The 21,841-nt window shown below is 40.0% G+C and overlaps 12 protein-coding genes across 12 annotated transcripts; 6 read left to right on the top strand and 6 right to left on the bottom strand. All coding sequences in view use genetic code 12, as the record gives it.

Moving 5' to 3' along the window:
* Positions 1-508: 508 nt before the first annotated feature.
* CANMA_003021 (S-formylglutathione hydrolase) lies at positions 509-1,363 on the top strand (the record flags this gene model as incomplete). Its single annotated transcript, XM_051815155.1, has 1 exon — positions 509-1,363. The coding sequence occupies one exon, from the start codon at positions 509-511 to the stop codon at positions 1,361-1,363; it is 855 nt and encodes a 284-aa protein (XP_051671443.1).
* Positions 1,364-1,398: 35 nt separating this feature from the next.
* On the bottom strand, positions 1,399-2,394 carry CANMA_003020 (uncharacterized protein; the record flags this gene model as incomplete). The annotated part of the gene is made up of 1 exon (XM_051815154.1): positions 1,399-2,394. The coding sequence occupies one exon, from the start codon at positions 2,392-2,394 to the stop codon at positions 1,399-1,401; it is 996 nt and encodes a 331-aa protein (XP_051671442.1).
* Positions 2,395-2,479: 85 nt separating this feature from the next.
* Positions 2,480-4,504, bottom strand: WAL1 (actin-binding protein; the record flags this gene model as incomplete). The annotated part of the gene is made up of 1 exon (XM_051815153.1): positions 2,480-4,504. The coding sequence occupies one exon, from the start codon at positions 4,502-4,504 to the stop codon at positions 2,480-2,482; it is 2,025 nt and encodes a 674-aa protein (XP_051671441.1).
* A 206-nt stretch (positions 4,505-4,710) lies between these two features.
* CANMA_003018 (CDC6) lies at positions 4,711-7,090 on the top strand (the record flags this gene model as incomplete). The annotated part of the gene is made up of 2 exons (XM_051815152.1): positions 4,711-4,869; positions 5,564-7,090. 2 exons carry the CDS (start codon positions 4,711-4,713, stop codon positions 7,088-7,090), a joined length of 1,686 nt encoding a protein of 561 aa, XP_051671440.1.
* Positions 7,091-7,763: 673 nt separating this feature from the next.
* SNT1 (Snt1p) lies at positions 7,764-11,003 on the top strand (the record flags this gene model as incomplete). Its single annotated transcript, XM_051815151.1, has 1 exon — positions 7,764-11,003. The coding sequence occupies one exon, from the start codon at positions 7,764-7,766 to the stop codon at positions 11,001-11,003; it is 3,240 nt and encodes a 1,079-aa protein (XP_051671439.1).
* Positions 11,004-11,263: 260 nt separating this feature from the next.
* Positions 11,264-12,283, top strand: MRPS9 (mitochondrial 37S ribosomal protein uS9m; the record flags this gene model as incomplete). Its single annotated transcript, XM_051815150.1, has 1 exon — positions 11,264-12,283. One exon carries the CDS (start codon positions 11,264-11,266, stop codon positions 12,281-12,283), a length of 1,020 nt encoding a protein of 339 aa, XP_051671438.1.
* Positions 12,284-12,332: 49 nt separating this feature from the next.
* On the bottom strand, positions 12,333-13,673 carry CANMA_003015 (putative alanine--tRNA ligase; the record flags this gene model as incomplete). Its single annotated transcript, XM_051815148.1, has 1 exon — positions 12,333-13,673. One exon carries the CDS (start codon positions 13,671-13,673, stop codon positions 12,333-12,335), a length of 1,341 nt encoding a protein of 446 aa, XP_051671437.1.
* A 119-nt stretch (positions 13,674-13,792) lies between these two features.
* On the bottom strand, positions 13,793-15,652 carry CANMA_003014 (uncharacterized protein; the record flags this gene model as incomplete). Its single annotated transcript, XM_051815147.1, has 1 exon — positions 13,793-15,652. The coding sequence occupies one exon, from the start codon at positions 15,650-15,652 to the stop codon at positions 13,793-13,795; it is 1,860 nt and encodes a 619-aa protein (XP_051671436.1).
* A 347-nt stretch (positions 15,653-15,999) lies between these two features.
* VPH2 (Vph2p) lies at positions 16,000-16,653 on the top strand (the record flags this gene model as incomplete). The annotated part of the gene is made up of 1 exon (XM_051815146.1): positions 16,000-16,653. One exon carries the CDS (start codon positions 16,000-16,002, stop codon positions 16,651-16,653), a length of 654 nt encoding a protein of 217 aa, XP_051671435.1.
* A 131-nt stretch (positions 16,654-16,784) lies between these two features.
* Positions 16,785-17,784, top strand: SRT1 (ditrans,polycis-polyprenyl diphosphate synthase; the record flags this gene model as incomplete). Its single annotated transcript, XM_051815145.1, has 2 exons — positions 16,785-17,018; positions 17,074-17,784. The coding sequence occupies 2 exons, from the start codon at positions 16,785-16,787 to the stop codon at positions 17,782-17,784; spliced, it is 945 nt and encodes a 314-aa protein (XP_051671434.1).
* A 73-nt stretch (positions 17,785-17,857) lies between these two features.
* Positions 17,858-18,565, bottom strand: CANMA_003011 (mitochondrial 54S ribosomal protein YmL13; the record flags this gene model as incomplete). Its single annotated transcript, XM_051815144.1, has 1 exon — positions 17,858-18,565. One exon carries the CDS (start codon positions 18,563-18,565, stop codon positions 17,858-17,860), a length of 708 nt encoding a protein of 235 aa, XP_051671433.1.
* A 189-nt stretch (positions 18,566-18,754) lies between these two features.
* On the bottom strand, positions 18,755-20,758 carry RBD1 (Rbd1p; the record flags this gene model as incomplete). Its single annotated transcript, XM_051815143.1, has 1 exon — positions 18,755-20,758. One exon carries the CDS (start codon positions 20,756-20,758, stop codon positions 18,755-18,757), a length of 2,004 nt encoding a protein of 667 aa, XP_051671432.1.
* Between the last annotated feature and the right edge of the window lie 1,083 nt (positions 20,759-21,841).

Raw genomic sequence — 21,841 nt, 5'->3', positions numbered from 1 at the left:
AGAAACGGCGAAGAACAATCAGACCAATGCAAAAAGTGCTTTGAGAGATATTGCTGGGACGGAAGCTTGGATTCAGACGGAACCAAGTACAACTTCACCGAGACCGGTACCACTAATGGAGAAGAGAGTAGTTTGGAGAGTGGAACTAGTTCGTCAAGCTCACCTAGCTCCAGCAGCTCGACACACAGTGGAAAGAAGAATGGTGCCAATGTTCACACATTGACTTGGAATTTGTGGTTTGGATTGATTACTTTGGTTAGTCTAGTCGTTGTTGATCAATTTTGAAACCTTTGATAAACCTATGTAGACGTTGTATAGTTTTCATTTTAACTAAGGTTAGCGGCCCCTTTTATGGCGGCGGATTTAATTTCCTTTTTCAGTCACAAGTTCCCGAGCGCAACAAAAAAGATCTCAAGCTACCTCTCCCCCTAAAAAACCAAGCAAACTGCAAATCAAATCAACCTGATTTGTTTTTCTTTCATTTCTTTACAAATGCATCATTCCAATCATGTCATTCAAAACTAATGCATCAATTACTCAATTTGGAGGTCAATTGTTGAAATTGACTCATGAATCGAAAGTTACAAAGACACCAATGAATGTCAATGTCTTCATCCCACCCACTTCCAAACACTCCAAGACTCCGGTATTGCTATACCTTTCTGGATTGACTTGCACACCAGAGAATGCAAGTGATAAGTCATTTTTCCAATACTGGGCTAGCAAATATGGATTTGCATTGGTTTTCCCTGATACGTCACCAAGAGGAGCCAAAATTAAAGGAGAAGATGATGATTGGGATTTTGGTACCGGAGCTGGGTTTTATGTTAATGCTACTCAATCTCCTTGGTCGACCAATTACAACATGTACTCGTATGTTCACGAAGAATTGTTGGAAGAATTGAGCAAAGAGTTTAAGCAATTGGATTTCGACAATATCTCAATCACGGGCCATTCAATGGGGGGTATGGGAGCTTTGGTTGGGTTTTTGAGAAAGCCAAGAGACTACAAATCAGTCAGTGCATTTGCCCCAATTTCAAATCCAAGTGTTGTGCCCTGGGGTGAAAAGAATTTCGGTGCTTACTTGGGCAATGATCAAAACAAGTGGGCTGAATATGATCCAACTGAATTGATCAAACATTTCAATGGTGATGACTCGTCCACTATATTGATTCACCAAGGATTAAAAGATAATTTCTATGAAAGAGAATTAAAACCTGAGAATTTCGTTAATGCGGCCAAAAGTTACAAAGGTGAGGTTGATTTGAAATTAGTTGATGGATATGATCACTCGTATTATTTTATTAGTTCGTTTGTCGAAGAGCATGCTAAACATCATGCTAAATACTTGGGGTTGTTATAACTAAACACGGTTGAACCGAGACTCTGATTGTATTGCTAATCATACTTAGTTATCCAAGTGGAATACCAAGTGGCTTTTTTATCAGTGTGTATAGATTCGGCTAGTTTGGCCAATTTAATGGAACTGGTAGATATGTCGTTGGAAATCGATTCTGTTTCTTTGGTGATTTGTCTGTTTAGCATTAAGTCAACAATTAACTTGTCAATCAGATTGCTGATATTTCTTTGTAATGTATCAATTTCATCTATTTGAGAACCAGTGGTAGTTTTAGGTAATGACTTTTTAAATGACGCGAGAAGTAGTTTGACCAACTCAATTTTCTTTATCCACTTTTTAGCAAAGGATTTCAACTCTGCCGAATCTTCCTCATTCTCATTCTCGTTCTCTTCCCCCTCATCAAAGTTGTCCCCGTCACCATCTTCTTCATCATCATCGCTAAATCCAAATGGATCATCATCCATATCTACCGGATTCTCTACCCACTCAACAAACTCATCAAACCCATCATCAATCAATCCGATACTTTGTTTTATTTTCAATGTGAGTAAACTGAATGCTCCATTACTGATCAAGCTCGCAAGTGAATCACAGTTTGACCAAATCTTCCCTATTGATACCAATCTCTCTGAGTCTTCTTTCTCATCATATATATATATAAGTTCATTGGCCAATTCGTGATTTGATTCTATTAGTTGTGTAATTTGATAAATAATCTCATTGTAGAACAATTTCGAAACTTGCTTAGCTTGGAGTTGAGATATAACCGACACCAACAAAATAAGTGATTCTGATAGTTTCTCCAATGTATTGTAAGCTGTGGGTTCTTGTTTGGCTAATGTTTCCGGCTTGAATATTATTCCCACCTTTGTTACATGAGCTTTAATCAACTTGACTAATTTCAGTAGCTCATCCAACGGGTTTTCCACTTTCGCCGCTTTGATTTGCGAAATTTGATCGCTCGTCAAGTTGGCGACCCAGTATTGTGTGGCATCTTTGAATGATACCAACAAGGCTTTTAAATCTTTTGACATTGGAGGATGGATAGACTCTACAATAATAATACACACATACAAAGTTTTGTTTTTTATATTTTTTTTTTCTTCTTCTCTTCTACTTTCACCACTCATCATCTTCATCATCACTTTGCGCAACTTTACCTTTACGTTTGTTCAATGCAGCAGCTAACGCGTCTGCCATAGTAGCAGGTGGGGCTCCTGGTGCATTTCCACCACCCGAAGTAGAATTGCTCTGGACTGGTTCTCCTTTTGCCTCTTGTATTAAAACACTTGGTCTTTCTAATTGAGATTTGTCAGTCTTTTTCAATGAGCCGACACCAGCGCCTCTAATTGACGACAATAGAGCATCTCGACCGGCATCTCCTGTAGTCTCAGTAAATTGACCACCCGACATATCTGGAGGGGGCGGTGCTGGCGGAGCTGGAGTTGGCCCGGTAGACATTTGTTGCATTGTTGGAGGCGGTGGCGGTGGGGGAGGCGGTGGAGGAGCAGCACCTGCCGACTGGCCGTATGCTTGAGATTGAGGCTGCTGTTGCGTTGGAGGAACAGCCACAGGTCTTGGCTGAAGAGGTGGAGGTGCGGGAAAACTTTGCTGTTGCTGCTGTTGCTGCTGTTGTTGTTGAACTGGCTGTTGAGGGAACGAATTTCGCGGAGGTACTTGTGGAGAATTGTTTGCATGAGCAGTTGCACTTCGAGGCGGCGGAGGTGGTGGGGCAGCCCCTCTCGATGCTCTTGGAGGAGGTGCTGGGGGTGGATTTGAGCCATTTGTTCCCGTACGTGTTGGTGTAATAGGTGATGCTCTTGGAGGAGGTGCAGGAGCATTTGTGTTGATTGAGTAGTTTGCTCTAGGTGGTGGTGGTGGCGCATTGCCCCTGTTTGGAGGCGTAGGTGGTGGAGCTGCTCCTCCATTTTGTAAAACCGGTGAATTTTGCTGTCCTTGTTGTGCCTGATTAAACTGAAATGGCGGCGGAGCTTTATGCACAGTAGTAGTCAAGGGTGGAGGGACGGCAAACTTTCTCTGTGTATTTGGTGGTGTTTGGTTTTGCGGTGGTGAGGGCTGGTATTTATCCTGCTGATGTTGTTGTTGTTGTGACGGTGGCGCAGGGAGTGGTCTATCATTTGAAGACACCGATGTGGTCCTAGCAGGCAGTGGTAAAGCTGTCGCTGGTGGCAATCTAAATACCCGTTTAACAGGCTCAGAGACAGGTTCGACAGCAGACTCAGATGTAGGTGTTGGTGAAGGCGAGTGCCCATCTTCTGACGCTGGCGAGTTGACTGATTGGTTTGAAGATGTGGGCAACGAAGGTGAAGATGTTTGTGGTGCCAGCGGAGGTGGAGGTGGCGCCTTTTTGTGTTTGATACTTGGCTTTGGTTCGGGGATGGATGCAGCTTCTTGCGCATTCTCAATACCCACAGCCCTTTCATGAGCTTTTTGGTACTTTCTAGGTATCGGTGGCTCTAATCCCACAAGTGGCCCTCCTTGTTGTGCAATGTAGTCCTTGATAAATTGCCTATTATCAACAATCATATCCTGAGTTATACCCGCCGACTCTAATTCGGCATAAAGTGATCTCCATTCTGGAGGTGGCACATCATCATAATACAATACTCCCTTTGCCCTCCTTTGCCGTTGGGCTGTATTGACATCCATAAATTCACCTCTTGGACCTGGTGCATTGTGTCCCTTTGGTTCAGCTCTTTCCTTTAAAGCAATGGCATTTTTATTCTTAACTGTTGCACTTGATCCATGTTTCTGACGATGGGTGACCCTTTTGTAAAAATGAGAGGCGTCATTGGTATCTTCAAATAGTAAACCCACAAGACAATCCTCAATTTCAAATGTATGGAAATATTTCCGGTCTTGATTATACTCAAAATCAACGTAGAGCTCTTGATCCCATAAGACTCCTCGGTGGTCAGTTATATCAACAAGTTTGAGGAAGAATGTGTGGCCCACTAAATCATCAACAAGGGCAATGGCACCCATTAACCCAGTATAAATCCATTTTGTCGGATCAGGGTAAGCAATGTATAGGCGTGCTACTGTGGCATCAATAATTTTATTGCTTGCTTTGGGAATCGTCCTTTTGATTTTCTCTTTATCTGGAGTTGTAAGTATACCCATTGTTGCCTCTTAATGGTTATGGTCTGGGGTGTGTGTAAAGTAAGTAAGTTACAAGAGTGCTCGAGAATAGGAGGTAGTGCGAAGTTGAACAAAATGGAACATTGCTTCTTTTAACAAACCAAAAGAGAAACCTAAAATAAGGAAGCAAAAATTTTCCACATCTGCACGAATATTCATACCTCGATAAACTAATAGATACCACAGCTATGTCAGGGCGTCAAGGAGGAAAAGCTAAGCCATTAAAGGCTCCAAAGAAGAAGCAGCACGATGAGGACCAAGACGATGCCGCATTCAAAGCCAAGCAAAAAGCAGACGCTGCAGCTAAGAAGGCCATGGCAGAAAAAGCCAAGAAAGGTGGTCCAATGGTTGGTGGTGGAATCAAAAAGAGTGGAAAAAAGTAAATGGTGTCTAATGGGGAATGTGAGAGGTGGTCTATCTATTTGTTCTATAGTTCGAGGAGTTTGTTAACCTGGAAAATCCGACAACCACATGACTCAGGAAGGACAATACCCACAGTTCTGGCTAGTTTAGGTGTTTGGTAATATAGAATTGACGAAACTGCATCAACTTTTCTTATGGTAGTCCATCTTTTCTTCTTTGATGATGTAGGTGTTTGCCAGTCATAGCATACTGGGACTCTAAATCAATGAAGATGCATTGAACTTTAACGAAGTAGCTTTCCTATAGCATTCAGAATCGGTATAGTCTTAGCATGTCTCTATTCCATACTGAATTTTTACAACATTTCTTGTCTTAGCATCTATTTGTACGACCTTCAGTCCTTCAAGTTTCTCCTATGCTTTGTTACTTGAAACCAATTGGTAGCTTCTTCTGACTTTCCTTCCTATTTAAGTTTAATTAATACGATCTTTTTAAGTAACGCGTTTTAATTAATTAAAATATCACAACACAAAGAACGAAAAATGATTTCTATCATTAAAACCCATCCATCATATATTGCTAACTTCAAAAAAAACTCTCATAAATGAAATGAAATAAAGTTTCTATTAAGTGACTTTTTCATACATTCTCCACCCTCCAGCTGAACCAGCTATATAGACTCAAAGTTTGCTAATTACCAAGCATATAATGCCATTGACTCCTGTATCCACTCCGACGAAAAAGAGAACCATCAGAGATATATCAAATACATACAATGCTAAAGATGTTCAACTACCTTTGACGCCTACGAAAACACCCACCAAGAAACAAAGACTCGACCTCCAATCCCCTTCGCAAGATGAACCTTCATGTAAAAGGAAGTTAGTATTTACCCCAACATCATCACCAACTAAACCACCATTGACACCTAAATCATCATCATCATCCATATTTGGCGAGACCTCGATTTATTCACAAGCTAAAGCATTGTTTCAGCGAGGTAGTAAGAATGGCGAATTAAATAATAATTTACAACTACCTAGCCGTGAGCAAGAAGCTGCTCTCATCAATAATTTCATTCTGAAAAATTTGCAATGCAACCAATCAAATAGTTTATACATATCGGGGCCACCAGGTACTGGGAAAACAGCACAAGTAAATTTGAGTTTGCAGAAATATGAAACTAGTAAAGAGGTAAAGATTGTTCGAATCAATTGTATGACATTAAGAAATCCTGAGCTGATTTTCCATGAGATCTATGCATCATTAGTCGATCAAATGAGTATTTCATTCACCAAGAGGAAAACATTTGATGACTTTTATCAAGTTATTGATAAAAAGAATAGCTTCAAACACGTGGTATTGTTTCTTGATGAGTTGGATTCACTTTTAACTAATAATCAACAAGTTTTATTCAAATTGTTTCAGATATCGAATTCACAAAGTAAAGTACAAACACCAACAAAGGTTGTACTAATAGGAATTTCAAACACTCTCGATTTAAACAACAAGTTTCTCCCCAAGCTATTCACCAATAACATGATCCCGGAATCAGTCCAATTCTTGCCCTATTCAACAACACAGATAAAGTCTATAATTATGGCTAAATTAGCCAAGTTCCCCACCAGTATATTCCACCCAGTTGCATTACAATTTTGTTCACAGAAAGCAGCTTCGATATCAGGAGATTTGCGAAAGGCATTTGATATTTGTTACAAAAGTATAGAATTAGTCGAATTGGAACAGAGAGGTAAGCCCAAGGATGGCGATACGAATGTGAGACTAGTGACTATTTCTCACGTTGCTAAAGTGTGTGCTGATTCATTCAGTAGTAATACAACATTGGCATCACTTAGTGTGTTGCATAAATCAATATTGTGTCAGTTATTCAATTTTCAATTGATCAAGCCTAGTATTACCATAAATATGTTTTATGACTATTACCAAAAACAGCAACAAGAGGAGCAAACGCTGAATTTATTGGGTAGTGTTAAAAGTAGCGAGTTTTTGGAGATATTGGCAATGTTGGAAAGTAATAATTGTATTACAATGGAGTCACAGGGGTCCAAGAATAACAACAATGATAATAATAAAAAATTAGTTAAATTGAATATTGATTATGACGAATTGGTCAAGTCGATTGAAGGTGTTGGATTTTTGAAGAAATTGTTGAAGCATTCTAGGGAAATACTTGTAAAAGAGTAGTAGATATAATAGAAATAATAGATAATATTTTTATAAAATAGGATAACAGAAGTACAACACAATAGTCAATAGTCAATAGTCAATACTAAATAGTAAAAACTTGCCAAAGGAAGAGTGGTTCTTTTTCTTTTGTCTTTTAGCAAGGACCAACAAAAGCATATTGTGTATGTCTTGTACAATATAAAGCATGTATTACCTAATTGTGCTGGCTGTTGTAAAGTAATATATTACGTAATCTAAAAGAAAGTTCAGTGTATTGTGTGCAGGAAAAGGAACATTTTAACAAAAAAAATAAAAAATAAAAATTGAAAGTCGTTTTTTTTTATTTTATTTTTTCTTCTAAAAATTTTCTATTCCCTTCAACTTCCCCTTATTAATAACAACAGACAACATAAAATATACTACCATTACCTTCACTACACGACAGTAATCATACACACACACACAACAACACAATCATAGCTAACTAGTACTGTCTTATTCATCCTACATATACACTAACAGACACAACTGTTTGACTATCTTGGTTTGATTCACAAACTTCAACTAATACACACACTGAGAAATTAAGAAATTTTTTGAAGTTTATGTTACCCTACATTAGTCATCTACAAAGTCTATCACATTAATCATTCGAATATAACATACCACCCTTCATCTATCTGGAATATAGATGTCTTCCTCAAATTCCAACAGAGGAGGCGGCAGGTTGGGATATCACGGAAGCAAGGACTGGATAAATAACAGCAAATCTCGAAGGAAAAACTTCTATTCTTCTTCATCTGCAGCAGCAGCAGCAGAAGCAACAGGAACAGGGTCCATACCGAATCCATCTGCAACTACTTCATCATCCACTGAAGCCACAAACTTACCAAATTTATCGCGACGAGATTTTAAAAGCAATGGACCAGGATCATCATCTTTAACCCATCTGAAAGACTCACAGCCTACTCGAAATGGATCATCTTATTCATCAAACTATTATTTCAACCTGGGATATGGTGGGTATGACAACGGTCTGTATCGATCAGATAGTTGGAGGAAAGCAAGTGGAGAGTCACGACGGCTGGCAGGAAGTCAGAAACCAACATTATCTGGTTCATCTTCTGGTTCATTAACGTCAACTTCATCTCCGGCCAGTGCATACAAGAATGGGCGGTATGACTCTTACACTACAGACACCGGTGCTTATGGACCTAATCGATGGAAAAGCAGCCGCAATTTTGGCGCATCATCGGCTAGATATTCAGCTAAAGATAGGATACGAAATGGTAAATCTTCCTTGACTAACCTGTACTTACCAAGTAGCAATAGCGTACCATTGGGCTCATCTACGGCAAGCAACCCCGATTCATTCGGTCCAGCCGCAAATAGTACTGGGTACAAATACTACGATCCTTCGAAATCTTACGGGTCTTATTATTCAGGCTCGTACGCCAAAGATAAAGGCTCTTCGCTATCTCAACTGCGTGTGCCATTTTCAAACCCTCGAGACTATAAATCGAGATACGGGAATAGATATGGCGGAAGCACTTTGATCAACCCTGCCGAAAAAAGAGCGAAAGAAAAGGAACTTGTAGGAGAACAAGATAGTGTGAATGAATATGATGATAGTGATGATGTTGGCAGCAACTCAAAATTGAAGCATGAAGATGATGACAATCAAAGTGAAGTCACTGAGAATGGTGAGCGCGATATCCATAATAAAGAACGCATGACTCGCGAATACAATGAAGCCGATGAAACTCAAGACGACATATCACAACAAGCTATAGAGGAAAAACTGGTGGAAACTTCTGCTGAACCAGAGTTGAAGGATGTCTTGGAAGATGAGGTGTACTTGAAGAAGGTGCGAATTGAAACGCCACCGGTGATCGCAGAGGCTGACACTAAAGTAGCCATTGAGTATGATGAAACCAGCACGATTGACGGAGTGGAGAATGTTTATCGGTACCCACTTCCAGAAATACCACACAAGTATGAGGAAATGAAGAAAGAATTTCAGCAATTGGGAGGGAGCTCATTAAAGTACCTATTGTCCACGCCTATTAGTGATTTTTCTGATTACCCTTTTTTCATCAACAATTATGAAGAGTTCTATCAGCAGAAACGGACGGCACTTGTAAATATATTGAAAGAGAAGAACACTAATGTGCAAACCAAGACTTTAGATTTGTTAAACGAGTACAACGAAATGCTGAAGAAGTGGGGTAAATGCAGGCTAAAGATGGATCAACAGCTTCGAGTACTACACCCTCCTGACGATGAAATGAAGAGAGAACTTGACTCTAGTGATTTGAGGAAGCAATACCAACAACAGCAGCCATCTGTTGGCAGTACAACCACCACGTCACCACATGTTGGCTCATTTGATTTGCCTACCGTATCTAGTCGACGCAGTAGCAGAAGACATGGGGATTTGGTTACAACCGAGGCGGAATTTCAGGAGATTCTACTCACTTTGGGCCAGCAACAAGAGGACCCTCTTTTGAAAGCTCAACGAGTGGCTGCAGATATCCCTGACATGATTATGGATCCTGTTGAAAAAAATGAAGTCAAGTTTATGGACTCCAACAATGCAGTCAATGACAAACATGCATGGGCCAGCAGAATTGGGTCAGATTTCCACAATACCTTTTCGGAAAAAGAACACGAATTATTTACTGAAGCATTTTGCTTATTTCCAAAAAGATTTGGCGCTATTTCTAGGTATATGGGTGGCTTGCGAACTGCTGCTGAATGTGTTCTTCATTATTACATGACTAAAAAGCAATTGAACTACAAGCAATTGTTGGTTCAGCGTCGCAAGGCCAGCAAGAAAAGCAAGCGCGTCAAGAGTTCAGGACGTCCGAAATCTACCCCACAACAACCAGCTGATCAACCTGAAGGTTATTTGGCAGGTCCCACCAGTGCGGTATCTGATGGCAGCCAAGACGTCGTGTCAGCAGATCTTAGCGTGCCAAATGAATTAGTAACCCCGAGCATGACACCTGTTGCTGAAGTTCCAGGAGCAGAAACAGTACCCATTATTGAAACCGGTCGCAAGAAACGCGCTACAGGAACTAAAGCCACCGAGAAGCGAAAACAAAAAGCTGAATTAGAAGCCTCTGAAGATGGACAAAAGCCAACAGAAAAGAAACGGAAAAGAACAACTAAGAAGCCAGTTTCGGCAGATGGTATTACAAAGCCGGCGGAGAAGAAGAAAAGAGTCAGTAAAAAGCAAGCTGCGGAAGAGGCATTAGCAGCAAGCATGGCTCAGGGTGTTCCTGCCACTAATGCGGAGCTGACTAAAGTCTCTATTGGTGCATTGACAAATGTCCTGAATTACCCCTCCAATATCATACAGCCTGAAATCAATACAGGAAGCTCCCCTATTATGCAACAATATGCTTATCATTTGCAACAATCAACCTCACAGAATGATCGACAACAATATGCACAACCGATTGAGCAGCAAAAGGTTCAAGTCCAGCAACAGTATGAGCAACAACTTCGATTCCAACAGCAACAGCAACAGCAACCGCAACCACAGCAGCCACATATTTACGCCCAATACCAGGCCCAGTATCAACCCTCTTACCAGTCACAACTGCCATCATTTGCTCCTCAGCGCTCAGCTCCAGTGTTCCCATCAATCCGAAATCTACTTACGGAGCAGGATACACCGGTCTATCAGCAAAGCAATTATGCACCAGCTCCCATCGAGCAACACCAAGTACACGCTCAACAGCAATTGCAACAGCAGCAGCAACCGTTACCTTCGTACCAACAACCAGCTCCTCACCCACAATCATCATCTTCTCAACCACAATCACACCGTACGAGCTCAATCATGAGTCTTTTGAACTCAGACGAAAAACCAGCTGTTGCACAACAAAGAGCTAAAACCAATTTACGTGACTTGCTAAATTAATGAACCTTGGCTCATTTATTCACCATAGTATCCTTCATTCAGTTCATTTCTGTTTATAATTTTAATGATGTATTATGTATCTAATGATAATCCAACCCGAAACTCGTGTATATAATCTTGTTGCCATTGTAGAGAAGTGATAGGCAGAAAGAAATTCACGTGATTGATATCACGTGCAAAATTTACAAAATTCAACCGAAAGGAAAAAGTTTTTCAAGTGGGCCTTTTATAGCACAGACCACCAGGACAACCACTAAGCAATGTCGAGGTCGTTGATATCACAACTTAATGGGTTGAGCCTACGTATAGGTAAAAGATGCTTTAGTCAAACTTTTGCAGCACGGGAAGAGATTGTAGTTACAACAACGACAACTACCACCACCACAACAACGACTGGATCAAACGACCATGTCACATTTGATGAACAAGTACCTCGTTCCAATTCGTTCAGCCAGTTTAGAAAAGGCAAAGGCCGTACTACCCAGTCATATTCACCTCATCAAGTGACTGAAAACTTGACTATGCCTGAGCTAAACAGAATACGTACTACACCAACCTTGATGACTTTCTACGGCGGTAATCCAATTCATGAAAACAACATGAACCATTTGAGACAGTTGTTACGTAAATACCAATATTTACCTACAAAGCCACTAAGTGATGAGGACTTGCAAACTAGGAAATTCTTGGGCTACGAAGCTTACAAGGAACGCACTCAATCTGGTACAAGAGTCAAGAAAATCCATTATCGAGATTTAATATCGAGCTTGAATCGTTTAAGAGTTATTGATGCCCAATTAATGCCTGTTGAAGTGATAAATACATTGGATAGTTATTATTCCGCGTCAGTCAGCAAGACCGCCTTGAGCAAGAAATTAAAACAGTTGGACGAATTTGGCCGAGCAAGAAGCCAAGCTAAACGTAAAGCGGCTTTGGCCAAGATTTACCTTGTTAAAGGAGACGGTTCAGTCTTAGTCAATGGCAAGAGTGCTGTAGAGTATTTCACCAATGTATATGCCAGGAAGAATTTGGTTTATCCATTTCAAGTTGTTGGTCAAGAAGGTCAATATAATGTATTTGCTGAAGTCAGTGGTGGTGGATATACAGGCCAAAGTGAGGCCATCATGTACGCTATAGCTAAGGCCCTTGTTGTTTTCAACCCATTGTTGAAGCCAAGATTATCCAAGGCGGGATTGATGACGAGTGATGCTAGAGTTGTTGAAAGAAAGAAGCCAGGAAAGGTTAAAGCTAGAAAATCGCCAACTTGGGTCAAACGTTAGAATAAATAAAGTTCTTGTGTATATAAATATGTAAATAACGTTTATCGTTCTATAATGAGTCCAAGTAGGACAATACCGATTCGATTTCACCCTTTTCATATTTGGTAATTTTGCCTTGAAATAGGCCCTTACCACCACCTTTCAAGTTGGTGATCTTTTGCTTCAATTCTGCGGCAACTTCGTTAGTTTTGGGCCCTGATATTTTCACCATACCTCCATTTGATGTTTGATTACCATTGATTAAGACGAGTGTGTGTTTGTTGGTGATATCAACCCCACTTTCTTTATCTGCATTGATGATTGTTGCAAGTTCCTTTTGAACCGTTGTCAAGTAATCTGGATTGCTTTCTTCTCGATACACATAAGCTACACCATGTTCGGTCGTTTTCAACTTGTTGAAAATTTCAGTAGCTTTCAAATTTGCCAATTCTTTGGTTAGATTAGAAATAGTGGAATTTGCCTTTCTGTAATTCGTGCTCAACTGATCAACTTTTGTAACGACGTCATCAATCTGACACGATAATTGAGTTCCTGAAACGGTTTTCAATATGTCGAAATATTCAGAAGCAATTTTGGCAACTCGTGATCCACAAGTGAAGTACAACCGAGAATGACCACCACGTATTGAAGTTTGATTCAACAACACAATAGATCCAATCTGAGCAGTATTGGACAAGTGTGTACCGCAACATGGATTGGAATCAATATCGTCTCCAATTTTAACTATACGTACAACACCTTTACTTTGATCATAATCATCTGGCAAATGACTCGTGTCAATTTCAACTCCATGATCATCACGGGTGACAACATGGATTGGATGTGATTCAAATATAAGTTGATTCACCCGCTGTTGCACTTGCTCAGCCGTTTCATTGGATACTTTCTCTGGCAACTCGATGTAATTGATCACATCGCCCATGGACCAGGATAAGGTATCAAGTTGCAAAGTGTCAAATACGGCAGAAAGTAAATGTTGTCCAGTATGCTGTTGCATTATATCTAATCTCCGATTCCAATCAACTTCAAGCTTAACTTGAGTGCCTGGTTCTATTGGCTCATCAACAATATGAACTGCCTTTAGCTTGTCACGAAGTATGGCATTCACCTCCACAGTCTTGGATTCAGAAGATGATGTACCGTTGTTCAAAACCGTTACGGTACCTTTATCAAATGGTTGGCCACCGCCCTCGGGGAATAAAACGGTATCTTCAAACTCAACGCCATATTTTAATTCTTTGGCTGCATTATTGTTCTTGTTTTGTTTCTCTTTTGACGTTGATGGCGGAATAAATTCGTAGCTGGAGACGACTTTGGTGTTTAGGGTTTTGAGAAACGAGTTTTTCTGACATGCTAAGGCTCCAACGATAGTTGATGTTGCGGTGGACATGGTTATTGGCCGATGCAAAAAGTACAGAAGCTTTGTTGTTGAATTTTCAAAATTTCAAAGACGCTTAGATAAGCAAAATTTCATATTATTCCGTATTTCGTTACTCAACTCTCTATAAACTATTTCCTACTCAAAGTAAATCCAACGATAATGGACGAGGCAAGCACCGCCAATATACCAGGAACTAACACTTCATTGGCAATACCAGGTACGAGTGACTCCGACTGGTGACTCTTTTTCTTTGTGGGCTTGATATCATCGACTGATGGATGTTGGTGAGGATTGTGTAAATATAAATCAGCTTTTTCATTGCCCAATCTCTGGTTGATACGAACACATTCAACCAAGTCATTGTCGGTGGTTACGGACACCACATCGCCTTCGTCGTCAATATAGCTAACTGCAAGTTCCTCATGAAGCGGAGTTGACTCGTCGTCATTTTCATTTGGCCTGGATACATTCAACACAGCAAAATCTTTGTCGTGTAACTTAGAATGGATCAATTTTCTCAAAATGACAACACCATCACTTGCTTTCAAAGTGATACGGTGCACTCTACCTTCCACCGCTGGTGACTTGAACTTGAAAATGTATGGGGAATCTTCTTCAATAGCTAGTGCCAAACTACTACCTGCCGCAGTCGATCCCTTCGTTGGCGACGCATCAACATAGGATATTGAGTCGGAGGGCTTGATGTCAATGTTGAACGATTGAAACTCAGATGGGGTAACTTCGGGGGCGTTTGCAACTGCACTTTCATCCATTAATGAATCTGAATGTACGGATTCATTGTCTCCCAACGATGTCCAAAACTTGTTCCAAGCAGGACCTTCGTTACCTTGCTCGGGCGCATCAAGAGACAGTGGTAGCTCTTTTGCCTCCAATTGTCTAATCTGGGTTAAAGTAGCGTACGTTAACTTCAAAACATCCACCATGCCAATTATATCACCCTCGTTGTTCACCACAGGCAAGTTCAAATAATGACCATCAAACATCTTCCTCAATGCTTCTTGAATTGGCAATTTCGCAGATGCGACATCTGGATGCGATGTCATTACTCTCACCACTGAACAGTTTTTGGGATCCAAACCGGCTGCGATTACTCTTAATACCACATCTTTAGATGTGAATATCCCGGTCACTTCTTGATTTGTATCCTTTACCAAAACAGCGGTTGTTCTGTTTTCCTTCATTAAAACAGTAGCCTCATAAACTGACGTCTTAACACCAACGTAAATAGGCTCAGTAGATTCGTCAAGGACGTTATCCAATGTTGGACCATTCATTTTATTTTTCAATGTTTCAAAGTATTGGAACACATGTTGAGGCTGGTCTTGCACGCCAATCTCATCATGTACTGAGTTCCATGCGTCGTATAAGGTTTTAGACTGTGCATGCATTCTCTCCAACTTTTCCATCTGTTGGGCATAGCATTTAGTGATGTCTAGGACGCCCACAATTTGGTTATCATTATCCAATACGGGCAAATGTCTAAAGCCTCTTTCCACCATCAAATTCAATGCTTCAGAAGCTGGGTTATTCGCATTGGCACAAATAGGATCAGCAGTCATAATTTGGTCAATCGTGACCGAGTTTGCCGTCAACCCAGACCCAACTATACGAAACGCTAAGTCCTTGGCAGTGAAAATACCCAAAAGTTCACCAATGTCATTAACCACCAACACACAGTTTTCACGTGTTGCAGTCATCATCTGTGAGACTTCATGGACTGTAGCTGAGGTTTTGCAAATAATTGGATCACTGGGTTTTAATGATAACACAGTGCCCGGAATGGCCTTCTTATGTCTTGTAATGCGACTGCCATTTTTCTTCTTTTTACTCAAGTCATGTTCAATTCTTCTTCTAATGGCTTCGTCTCGCTTTGATTGCCTCTTTCTCAAGTCCAGTTGGTGGTAATTGGTGGATGTGGTGTTCAATGAGGGGGAGGATTTTTGCGGTGACAAGTTATGCGACTGCATTGTAAACATCAGCTCTATTCGATGGTATTGAAAAGGGTATATGCTGTTCTACTTGAGTGTGTATATTCGATACAAGTAAGTGGTTGATGATGATGATTATGGTAAAAGTTTTTGGTATGAAATCAATCAATCCCAATGTGGTTAATTTATAAATAGTCACACAAAATCAAACTTATACATACATACATATATGTATTGAAAATAGGCCTAATGAGGTAAACCGTGCGGCTCATTTTGAAAGTGAAGAAAAGTTTCTCTTTTCTTCTTTCTCTCTTAGTTCATAGTTACTGCAAAGTAATTGTACATTTCAGTGTATTCTCAGGTAAGTTACACTGAACTAACTCCCAATGACATTATTTGAACTTACAAACAGTCTAAAACGGACTATTACAGAGTCCTCATACGGTCAAAGTGAGAAACACAAGTTACTTCAATCGGAATACGTATCTCACCGAGAATTGGTACAGTTTTACCAAGCATGCAATCCTACGCCGACACTCTTGTCATTAATCAGGCAAACAAAATTACACCTACCCAAGTATAAGACTTATAAACAGACGAAAACCAAAGAATTTTTAAAGATGATGGAGAAGCTACGTCTTGAAGCACAAGAAGCAGAGTACAGAAAGTTAATCAACCCGGATCCCGAACACACCACGTTGTACGACACTTCCAATCAAGAATACGTGTCACCAGTGCAAGCACACAAAGAATTAAAGAATCAGTTGACAACCATTGTAAACGTTTTTATTAGCGTTGGTAGTGTATCATATGCAGTATGGTATTGGACTGCATCCAGTTGGGGTTTAAGAGATAGCTACCGTGTGTTATTGACGGTGTTTTTTGGATTGTTGGTATTGGTGGCTGAAGTTGTGGTATACATGGGGTACTTGAATAAAATTGAAGAAGCTAGGGCCAAGGAGAGTAAGAAAAAGGAAGTAAAGAAAGTAATCAAGACGTATGATTTGACATTGGATAATTTGACTGCAGAGAAATTATGAGACACACACACAGACACACACAGACACACATCCTCACTTTAGAGGGAGAATATTTTTGCAACACATTTCAAACCACACACTCGACTTTTATTCCACACTTGGTTCATTCACGAAACATCAATCAACGAGACATGAGGGCTTATTCTCAATCATTCTCAATCAACTCGATTGTTGCATTCGTGTTGAAATTTCCTTTGATTGGATACATCATAGGCTTTTTTGAAGACTACGTGATTTCAATTGTTAGAACGGGACCTGTCCCCAAACATGTTGCTATGATCATGGATGGTAACAGGACTTATGCCAAGAAACATAGGTTGCCTTTGAAAGAGGGCCACTTTGCTGGTGCAAATGCTTTAGTCAAGGTATGTTTTCTAGTTTGATACGAGTTTTATTGGCATAAATACTAACTTTCCTTAGGTCCTTGAGTGTTGTTACAAGGTTGGAATCGAACAGGTTACAATCTATGCCTTTTCCTTGGAAAACTTTAACCGGACAAAAGAGGAAGTTGACACACTATTTGGCTTACTTCGTGATAAATTAAAGATGATTTCTGACTATGAGGATTCCTATGCCAGGTACAACAAGGTTAGAATTAGAGTGATTGGGAATAGGGGTTTCATCCCACCAGATATTTTGAAAGACTTGGAGTACATTGAAGAAGTGACGAAAAACAAGTCATCGAAAAAGATTCTCAATGTTTGTTTCCCTTATACAGCTAGAGATGAAATCACCCATGCCGTTAGATCGATAGCCAAGAAAAGGGTTGAGGGTGAGATCCAAAGTCGTGACGCAATTGACGCTAAAGTTATTGAATCAAATTTCTACTTTGGTGACAGTGTGCCACCTTTGGACATCTTGATTCGTACCAGTGGACATACAAGGTTGAGCGATTTCCTATTATGGCAATGTAACACTGAATGCACTATCGAATTTCCTGATGTGTTGTGGCCCGATTTTGGATTCATTAGTATGATGTCAATTTTGTTCAAATGGAGTTACTACAAAACTTTACAATTGGAGGAAGACGCCATTAGAGGTAAGGAGCCACAAGTGCAGGATACAATTTCCACTGTGTTATTAAAAGAGTTGCCTCAACCACCACCAGTTGCTACTGTATCTCATAATTGATTTGCTTTGTCGGAATAAGGTTTCTTGCGTTTTGCGTTTTGCATTTTGCATTTTTGCTATTTACATATATATACTAAGCCTTTTGTTCAGACTGCTGTTCCAATCTCTCTACCTCTTTCAACAACTTTGTAAACTCCTTATGTTTCTCATACTCGTCTCTAGATTCGTTGAGGTATAAGTTCTTTGCGCTGAAATCACTTTGCCTCAATACAATAGCGTTAGGGTTCCGTTCATTGCTCCACCTCTTGTTAACAACCTTTTCGACTTCATAGTACAATGAGATTAAATCATGACTGGTACTAACCACATAATCATTAAGCTCAAATCCCAAATTCGATTGCAAATGCTTAACAAACGCAAATCTCAATTTCAAATCATGTAAATCGATACTACTATAATCATCAAATCCAATTTCCGTCCCCGTCACATCTTTATAACTTTGGTTAACAACATTTTGTAACTTGACTTTATCATCATAAAACCCTTCCAAATCTTTAGCATGCAAAAACTTGACATTTTTCCAATCACGCACCTTAAACTGCAGTTGCAACTTGTCCTTTTGCTTCTTTTTCAAGTACTGTGGCGAGTTTTCTCGAGTCAAATGGGCAATTTTGGTGATTTCTTTATTTATATAATCATCTTGTTTTTCAATTATATCTGATCGTTTCTGTTGACTGGTGATTTTCGAACTTTTGTTGCCGAATAAGTCACCGAACCAGGATCTGGTTACAGTGGATGACGTTAAGGATCGTCTTGGTGTGAGTATATGTCTCGCGAGCATATGTATTGGGAGGGATGTTGTGTTGTACTGGATATGGTTTATAGTAAAGCTGAATGAAGAGAAAAAAATTTTGGAGACGAAAAAGAGGAAAAAGAGTTTGAAAAATTTGATATTTTACGACATAAATTTTGTGTCGCGACATTAAGTTTAAACCAAACTCATTTCAAGTCATTACTCATAGAATATTAATTATATAAGCTTCTTTTTCTTCATAAAGGCAACGGTAAGGAGGGTTATGGTAAGGTACAATCCAACCCCAACTCCAAACTGCTGCGAAAAATGCCCCGAAGTCACTTGTCTGCTACTATCTTGCACAGGTGATGCCTCAAATGCATCGAGCTGTCTCTTGAACCCACCATTAGAACCCTCACTATTACTGCTATCTGATGTGGTTTGCGCTGCATTTGTAGTATAAACTGCTGTGGAATACACCTCAGTTGGGACCGTTGTTTGATGGGCCGTCGAGGAGGATCCAGTAGGAGTTGATGAACCTGAAGTAACGGTAACTTCACCAATATCACACCACCCCTTAACTGGGATACAGTTAAAGTACTTGCACCATTTGCAGTGTTCAGACAGGTCATAATTATCATTGAAAAAATTCTTGCAAAGAAGAACAAAGTAGACAATGATTAAAGCCAAGGCAACAACTCGAGCACCGCACCAAAGCAAAAATGGAATCTGCAACTTGTCTTCATAAGCAAACATGGGGTTCCAGTTATTGACAAACTGCTGCCATGTGGTTGGCTCGCGTGCATATGTAATTATTCCATCCTTGTAAACCCAAAATGGATCTTTTAGTAACAATATTGCCGTGAGTATACCCATGGCAAACCCACCCAAATGACTGAAATTATCAAGCCCGGGAAGTAATCCAAGCACCAAGGATATGATTATTTCACAAACCATGAAAAATATAAATAGCTTGTAGTGGGTTGTGCCATACATGTTGGTATTCTTTCTTCCTGTATAGATGAAAAGAATTATATTCGTAGCCACTACGCCAAAGAGGGCACCTGAGGCCCCTGTTGAGGCTATTCCTTGTGGCGTAAAGTTTGCGCCAAGAAGAAAACCAGAAATACCACTTGCTATGTAAATGATGGCGTACTTTAAAATGCCGATGTTTCTCTCAATTGAGGCACCCATTGTTAATTGCAACAACAAGTTGAATATGATATGAAGGAACCCCGCATGGAGGAAAATCGGAATAAACACTCTATACCATTGATTAGGGGCGTATTTTTCTCCATCGTCAAATGTTGGTAATCCTGATAAGCCACACAAATCACTCAATGAGCAAGTGTAGGTATCTTCCGAGGTTGAATTGGCACATGGGAAAAGAATAGAAGTGTCATCGGTGACACCCTTGATTTGGTGCATACAAGGTACATAACGTGCTCCCATGTAGATGAACAAATACGTCGACGGGCCCAACATCGGGTTAAAATATGGTTTAGTTTGAAACCCGGACCCAGTAAGTATTGCCATTTTTGCGAGTTCCACAATAAACACTATAATCTGTATTAGGGTAACAACCATGGTAAAGTACGGTAGCTTAGTATAATGGAATCGTGGTTTGCTTCGAAGTGTACGAAGCCGATTTCGTTCATTGTGTCTCATCTTTTTTTCCAAATCGTATTCCGGTCCTTTGATTCTACGACTTGGCTCTGGAATGTATTCATCATTAACATCAAATGGATTGGTTGTAGAGCGCTCAGGTAAATCTGTTGCACTCTGGTGGCTTGCATTTTCAATAAATGGATTTCGATAGCCACCATAGACATCTTGCTCCCGATCTAGTGCTGGCATGGGCTGTCTCGAAAAATCAGACATTTCAAAATCATTAACTTGGGTCGATTCCTGTTTCTCGAGTTTTGATGGGTGGTTGTTATTGTTATCTAGTAGTGTGCGCAGCAGTGATTGATATGGGTGGGTTAGTAGGCTGCCATCACGTTGTAAAGCACCATGAGATGGCATTGGTGGCAAAGGTAGCGATTGTTCCAGGCTCTGGTTAATATTTAAGAGTGGAAGTGTCGACAGAGAACTGCGATAGGGATGGCCAGAGCTGTGTGAGTTAACTTGTGGTAGTTGTGGGGGCTGCAAGTGATCAAAACTGTCGTCGCTCAGTTCCTCCACTGGGTAAGGATGTTGACGGGGATAATAAGTATCGTGACGACTGGCGGCTCTATGCATGATTGATGGTTAATCTTATAGTTATAAAGTGATGTAGAACTAAGTGAACGCTGAAACAATGAAACAAGGCTGAGGTTTTGCGAAAATTGTTCAACTAAATCAATACGCAATAAGACCTGGTTGTAACGAGAGAGTAGGTCTTTGTAGTTGACTAGGTGGGTGCTTTAGTAGAAAAGCAAGGCAGCGCAGTCAATATCAGTGAAAAGTGAATAAAGCTTGTGTGATGGTAGGTGATCTATCTCACACACGTCTTGAGGTTAAAAAGAAAGAAAAATTCTCGTGTGGTTTGAAGTATGTATGTGTTATTACGCAAAAAAGTGTAAAATACAATAAACACGACCAAAAATAGAAATAATTTATGAGGTAGTGTACATTGTTACAAGAATAATACATCCCTCCCCCCTTACATGGGAGTTTGCTAAAATGGTGCCATTAATGCAACAACTCAAAAGAACAGATTATATTGCATTGCTACGAGCTACACACTACATGGAATGGAATGAGAAGCTTTTCGGGGGAGAGTCAACTTCTTGCATCTGAGCTGAGTCCACCATTGAATTTTTTTCTTGTTTGAGTTGATGTATTTGCCGTACTTTGATATAAGCCATTTTGCATAATCTTGGTTAACACAAATAACTTCTTTGTCTGTTGTCTTTTTTTTTCTGTTGAAACATTCCGAAAAGATGAAGAAGAAGAAGGAGGAAGGAGGAAGGAGGCGTTGCAAAATAAAAATAGAAATTTCATATAAATGACTTCATCATCTTCATCAACAGTCGTAATATTCAAGGGGCAAAAACGTTTAAAGAAGGAACATTTACATTTCTCCATTAGGACCTTCTATGACGTAATCAAAGCTATCCCCGCTTGCAAAGTTTGAAGAAGGAGAAGAGGGGAAGATTGCGAAAAGAAAGTATCCACAGCAATTACTTTAATCTACGGAATTACTTTGTTCTTGGTACTTACAAAGTAGTTAAATAGACCAAATATAGAGTACAGAAGTTTGCAGAGTGTGGTAAAAGAGTGTAGTAAAAGAAACACCAGTTGTTCTTGGGATGCATAACTACAAGACATTTACAGAATCTA

This window comes from Candida margitis (genome assembly GCF_024628925.1).
Source record: "Candida margitis strain CBS 14175 chromosome Unknown scaffold22, whole genome shotgun sequence".
In the NCBI taxonomy this organism is placed as follows: domain Eukaryota; kingdom Fungi; phylum Ascomycota; class Pichiomycetes; order Serinales; family Debaryomycetaceae; genus Lodderomyces; species Lodderomyces margitis.
The sequence above is the reverse complement of the archived record's forward strand: the minus strand, read 5'-3'. Positions and strand labels throughout refer to the sequence as shown.